Raw genomic sequence first — 6,389 nt, forward strand, 5'->3', positions numbered from 1 at the left:
GTGAATACTGTTGGCTGAGATAAAAAGAACAGGGCTTCCCATGCTCTGTTTCAGGGACCAAGATGCAGGCACATGGGTACTCAAGTATGGTTACACTTTGGGGGATCCAGCCTTGTATGGTGGACCCTTTCTTCAGTATTGAGATGGTGTGCCTTTCAAACTAAACTTCTGAGCCCACTGAAGAAGAGATGACTTCCTGAAAGGGAGATTGGACCCAGTCTGTTAATTTAGAAGATCTTTTTACAATGAACAAGCCACTTCCCAGGGCTCGGTCAAATCCTCGGGTAACTTATGTCCTTAGTCCTTGATACACCCACACACACACACACACACACACACACACACACACACCCCTCCCAAACAACTTACGGCAGTTTCCTCGCACGAAGTCAACAATTTCACAAGGCTGTAGCGAGATGGGGAAAGACAGGGAGAGGAAATAAGCATTTAAAATGGAGCGGATTTCATTGTCGTGACTTGAAATGATATATGTGCGTGTTATCAGTTCCTAGCTGAAGCACTTAAATATGTAACAGAAAACCATAAAATTGTTAGAGCTGATGATACCACCTAACAGTATTATTTCCGGATCCAGCCCCTACTTTAAAACATTTAAATGATTTCATATGGTACGTTGAGATAGGTTGGTAGGGTAATACCATTTTACTTTGTAATCTGCCTCACAAATCAGTGGGAACAAATCTAATGCAGAAGGTTGAAATCCAGGAACCTCAGACGAGAATACTGAGGACCACTGTCGATCTGTGCAGTTTTATAGAAGTGTTTGCTATAAACTTCATTTCTTTAGACTGACTGCCGAGACAGGTGCCTCCATAACCCGACCTCAAGGAGAGTCCTCTGTTTTTGTTTGATTGTTTTTATCCGTTATAGGGATGATTTCTTGTGTCCTGTGTGGAAGCTTCACCTGCCAATAAACATCTAATGGCCAACGAATTGAGGCAGGATTAGAAGGTAGAACACCTGGCAGAGAGAAGGGAACTCTGGGAAATAGTCAGCTGAAATTAAGAAGCTTTCAGATGAACAAATCTTGCTTTGTGGATATTGAAAGATTGATGTTCTAAATGAGTGAATTTTCAAATTGTGACTCTTTACCTACCATCCTATCTGCCAAGCCTTTTGAGCCCTTGATGCCCTGGAAAGAACAGAAGCACTATTAGAACTGTGGGTTCTGATTCCCAACACTTTTTTCTCTATAAGCAACTGGAGACACTTAGTGCTCACCAGGGCACATACACTGCCCTCCTCTCCTGGCCCTGGACTTCTGCCCAGCCCAGGAAGGAGGTCAAAGTACCTGAGTGGTGCATCCCAAATCTCAGACTCCAGGAAGCCAAGGAGGATGAGACATAGACTCTTGGAAGAACAAGTAATTTTGAAACCAACTTATAATTCAAGTTCAAATTCAAACTATGGTATTCAAGATCCCGGGTCTTTCCACATGCTATTCTAAAGTACATCCTGGTCTCTCCCCTGTTCTTGCTCTTCCAGACCTCTCGTCCCCACCCTGTCTCTGCCCTCATAGTGAGGGAACCTCCCAGAAGCCTTCCAGTTACCACTGGCTGGCTCCAGCCCCTCTGGGAGCCTAGCCAGTCATTGTCTTTGTGTAGACTCTACACGGTGGTCACCTGTAGTCTTGGGCAGGCCACTGTGCTAAAACCCACTAAACAGTACTTCATCATCAGATGACTATGAACTTTCTCTGTGGTGTTTGGTTTTTCTGACTTAGTTGATTCCCTCTAGGAAATACTCTGAACTCCAGTGAGGGACATGCTGGTGTCCCCTTCTGGCTAATGAATATGTTATTCCTCACCGAATGACAGACATGCACTGGCTAGTTTTTGTTTGTTTTTTTTTTTATCAACTTAATACAAACCTTGGCATATCTCAGAAGGATGAATCTCAAGTGAGCAATTGTCTCAGATTGGCCTATAGACATGTCCATGAGGAATTTTCTTCATTGCCAACAGATAAAGAAGTTTCCAACCAACTATGAGTAGTATCACCCTTAAACAGATGGGTCTGGGATCTTATCATCCCAGGTGGGGAGTAAGCCAGTAAGCAGCATTCCTCTGCAGCCTCTGCTTCAGTCCTGGCCATCAAGTTCCTTCCTACCTTGAGTCCCTGCTCTGACTTCCCTCAATGATAGACTGTAATCTATAATCTGAATAAACCCATTCCTCCCCAACTTGCTTGTGGTCAATGGTTTCTCACAGGGAAGCAAACTATTCTACACTGTCTCTAAAACAGGGCATAGGGCAGAGCTTCAGAGTCTTTCTACATCCCAGTGTATTCTAAAAGTTCTTCTAGTCTTGCAACATTATCAGTTAAGTTTGTATGGATGGCAGCCGGGCGTGGTGGCGCACGCCTTTAATCCCAGCACTCGGGAGGCAGAGGCAGGCGGATTTCTGAATTCGAGGCCAGCCTGGTCTACAGAGTGAGTTCCAGGACAGCCAGGGCTATACAGAGAAACCCTGTCTCGAAAAAAACCAAAAAAAAGAAAAGATTGTATGGATGGCATATGTAATGAGGATTTCCTTCTGGCTTTATGTGTTGGTCATCACGCTTGTATTGATAAGCTCATTCTCTGCTAAGTTTTATGTATTAATCTATGTAATTAGGAAGATCCATAAATCTCTAACTACTCCAAGATCACCTCTATATTCAGAAATACTACATCTAGAATACTATGTAGGGTTTGAAGTTAGTGTTTTCTAAGCAATTTGCCAGTTCCCTTGAAGTCCCAGATGTTTGTTTCTCCTTCAGTGAGGCCTCTTATCAAGCTCTTTCTCATCTTGGCACAAGGTTGAAAATATAAAAGGAAAGGTACTCATTACCATTTTTCCTGGTGGGCCTTGGTCACCTGGAGTTCCAGCAAGCCCAGGAAATCCAGAATTGCCCTATAATGAAGAAACCAAAGAAATAAGCATCCCTGTTGGCTGTAAGACTGGTCTTCCCAAAACGTCAAATTGCTTCATACCTAAGGCCAATGACTCTGCCCCTGTGAACTATGTATCCATGGAGAGACAGGGAGGCTTTATGGGAACCAGACAACTCCCTTCTAGGCCACCTATCTAACCCCAGCTTGTCCATGGATTACACACACACACACACACACACACACACACAAATACATTTCCGTGCAGAGCCTTAAAAGACAACTTAACCCTCAAGGTTAAGTCTCAAGGGCGTGTGATAAACATAATGCACAAGGGCTACTTGGAGGGTCTGACAGCAGAGAAAGGAAAAGTTCCCATAGCACCTTTGGGTCTCAGTTTCTTAAAAATGGTTTCAGGTGGCCAGGGGTTCACTGCTCAGATGCTAGGTATTCAAAGTAAAACAGCACCGATGATCTGAATCAGTGTCTCATCTCTTATTTGCAAGGAGAAAGAGACACTGACTGATCAGAGTGGCCACAGGCAGCATGGAGCTGAGCAAGCATGGCCCTGATGGTCTGTAGGATCTCGCCAGCAGATGAAAACCCCAATCACGGAGTCCAAGGGAAACACGTGCCCTCTATCCCTCCTCCCACTTTGCTCTGAACACAAGGTCGTGCCCTGTTCCCAGAAGGCTTTCCTTTAAACACTTTCATCAGGGATTCAAAGCAGGTCTTCCTTAACATGACAAGTTCAAGGCCAGCATGGGCTATCGGAGACTGTCTCAAAAACAAAAAAGAATTAAAAAAAAAAATCATCATCTACAGAACCTGAAGGAATGAGTTCTTAACAGGAGACCCAATTAAGCCCATTATATTCAGACTCCACCAAGACAGAGTTATGTTTTTGAGCATCTAGTCCCAAAGAATCTTGGGGAAGACTCAGACAAACCACACTTGCTTGACAAGGACAATGTCCTTGTGACAATGTCCTTCCAAATTGCCCTAGCATCAACAAGATAGCCGCGCACGTGTGTGTGTGTGTGTATGTGTGTGTGTGTGTGTGTGTGTGTGTGTGTGTACGCTGACTGGCCAAGGATAGCCTAGCCCCATCTTCACCTGTGATGACTGCAGATGACGGTTCGGTTCTTACCCTCTTCCCTCGGATTCCCTTGGTCCCCTTCTCTCCTCCACGGCCCGGGTTACCATCTTCTCCCTTAACAAGGCAAAAGCAGGGTTATGAACGTGAAGCAAGATTTGCACACATGTGACACACAGTGCCTACCAGTTGCCAGGCCCACAGAGATCTCTTCTTACTTGCACACCAGGATAGCCAGGGAATCCAGGTTCACCCTAGGGTCAGAAATGATAAGAAAACATTCAGCGCCAGGTGACTTAAGGTTTTCTTCAACATTCAACAGAGAGACTGTCATCAAAAGGCCACATTTTAATTCCAGAGGTCAACCATTTATAAGTAGTTTTCACAATTTTAGCATCTTTGATGCAGGGTCTAGTGAAACTTGCTTCTTGGGCATTTTATTTCTCAGTCTAAAGCCCCTGAGATCTGTGACAACAGAAAGCAAGGTAGGAACATCAACCTGAGTGTTTGGACACAGCATCGAACCGTCAGAGGCACAGGCATGCTTCAAAATGACGGTCTAGCCCACAGACATTTAGTTAGCCCTTGCTGTTGGCCAAGTGGTCCTGTAATCACCGGGGACTCAGCCGTGCATAAAACCAAGACCCCCACTGAACTTGCATTCCTGAAGAAGCAAGTGACCAAAGAAGTAGCTAGCATCTGAGAGATGGACCAGGATTTCAGAGTGGGGACCAGGAAATTAAAAATGAGCTGGTGTGATGGTCCTGTGTGGGTAAGACACTCACCACCAATCCTGCTGACCTGAGTTCAGTCCCTGAGACCAAAGGTAGTAAAGGGAGAAAACAAATCTAGCAGGCAGTCCACTCTCCTATGCTCTTGCACTCACAAATTAAATGTTATAGTGAGAGACCAAATCTTTTTAAGTTCAGACTCCATTTTAGAAGACTTGAACTCAGGTAAACTAACAGGCTGGTACCTAGCATTAGTTTCCCAATTACCCCACAACAAAACCCAAGCCTAGCTCCAGTTTCTAGGCTAACCCCAACAGACCAGCATCTCCAGGTTAGTTTTCCCCAACAATCCAGCGTTTCCAAGTTAATTGCCAACAAGCCTGCCCTCTCTGCCTCTCTGCAGAGGGAAGCAGAAATTAAATTTATGGTTTGACTCCCAGCAGCAGCCAATTATGCTAAAGGCCATAGGAGCTCTCCAATAAGATGCTTGTCAGGCTAGAAACATTCACCTCCCACTTGCTGCTTACTATAAAACCATCCTGCAAATGATATTCAGGGTTCCTCTCCACCAAAACGGTTCCGTGTGTCTGCAGTGGGCTTCGGGCCCCAGCTAGCTCAAATAAAGGCCCTGCTGTGATTTGCATTGGATCGGCTCCTGTCAGTTTTTTTGTTTTGTTTTGTTTGGGGGTTTGTTTGCTTTTTTGGAAGGGGAGGGCATTCACTAACACTTCCCTGGTACAACAACAGTATGTGTCAAGAAGTGACACATGTCCCCCGCCCCAGCTGAGGAATTATTAAGTTGATGGCCGCTAGAAGGAAAACCAGTTTTCTTTAGGTATACAGCTCTCTCTATATTGGACATGTTTATATAACATTCAATGACAGGTGAATACATTTTCCCTCAACATTCCTCTGGAAGGAAGGTCATCAAGAGGCCACATTTCAATCCCAGAGGTTGAGAATCCGCAAATAGTTTTTACAATTCCCCCCACACCACCTAGAAATTATAACTCCAATAGATGGTCCTGTGCTCCAGTAGATGCTCCCACACACATATGGGCAGGGATAATCAGACTTAGCAAGTTTTAAAGACTTGAAAGGAAAAGGAGACGATGTCAGAAGGAGATCTTCAAGGAACTGGAGATGGGAGGAGGGAATAAAACCAGAGTATGAAATTCTCAAAGAAAAAATTAAAATATATATTTAAAAAAAATAAAGAATTACAGTTGCCCCTCAATTCTTCAGCATCCCCCAGAGGTACAGAAATCTGAGCACAGTCAACTCCCTGATGTAATACTGTGCAGCCCAGCACATATATGTGACACATGCACACCCTCCACTAGACTTCAGTTTCCAGATGACACAGAACACCCACAACTATGGGTGCTATGAAACAGGCATCACCTTGGGCTATTTAGGGGGATAACAAGAGTTCAAACATATTCAGTACGCATGCAGATTTTTCTCAGATGTCTTAACCTGCAGCTGGTTAAATCTATCATTGGAAGCCTGTGAGTGTAGAGAATGTGAAGGGAGAAAGGCAAGGAAGTGAGGGACCAGACCAGCCTTTGACTTCTCAGGGAGGGAACTCTGTCAAGCTATAGAAAAAAAGAAAGAAAGAAAGAAAGAAAGAAAGAAAGAAAGAAAGAAAGAAAGAAGGAAGGAAGGA

At 44.4% G+C, this 6,389-nt stretch overlaps 1 protein-coding gene across 1 annotated transcript in view; it reads right to left on the reverse strand.

Moving 5' to 3' along the window:
- LOC110328273 (collagen alpha-4(VI) chain) overlaps positions 1-6,389 on the reverse strand; it is a 93,154-nt gene that overhangs the window by 22,045 nt on the left and 64,720 nt on the right. Inside the window, exons 26-30 of the mRNA XM_021207713.1 lie at positions 4,208-4,243; positions 4,044-4,106; positions 2,853-2,915; positions 1,118-1,153; positions 370-406 (exon numbers count right to left, since the gene is read on the reverse strand). Coding sequence (XP_021063372.1) covers positions 370-406; positions 1,118-1,153; positions 2,853-2,915; positions 4,044-4,106; positions 4,208-4,243 — 235 coding nt within the window. The remainder of the gene's footprint in view (positions 1-369; positions 407-1,117; positions 1,154-2,852; positions 2,916-4,043; positions 4,107-4,207; positions 4,244-6,389) is intronic.

The sequence above is a fragment of the Mus pahari genome, chromosome 10 (assembly GCF_900095145.1).
Source record: "Mus pahari chromosome 10, PAHARI_EIJ_v1.1, whole genome shotgun sequence".
In the NCBI taxonomy this organism is placed as follows: Eukaryota; Metazoa; Chordata; class Mammalia; order Rodentia; family Muridae; genus Mus; species Mus pahari.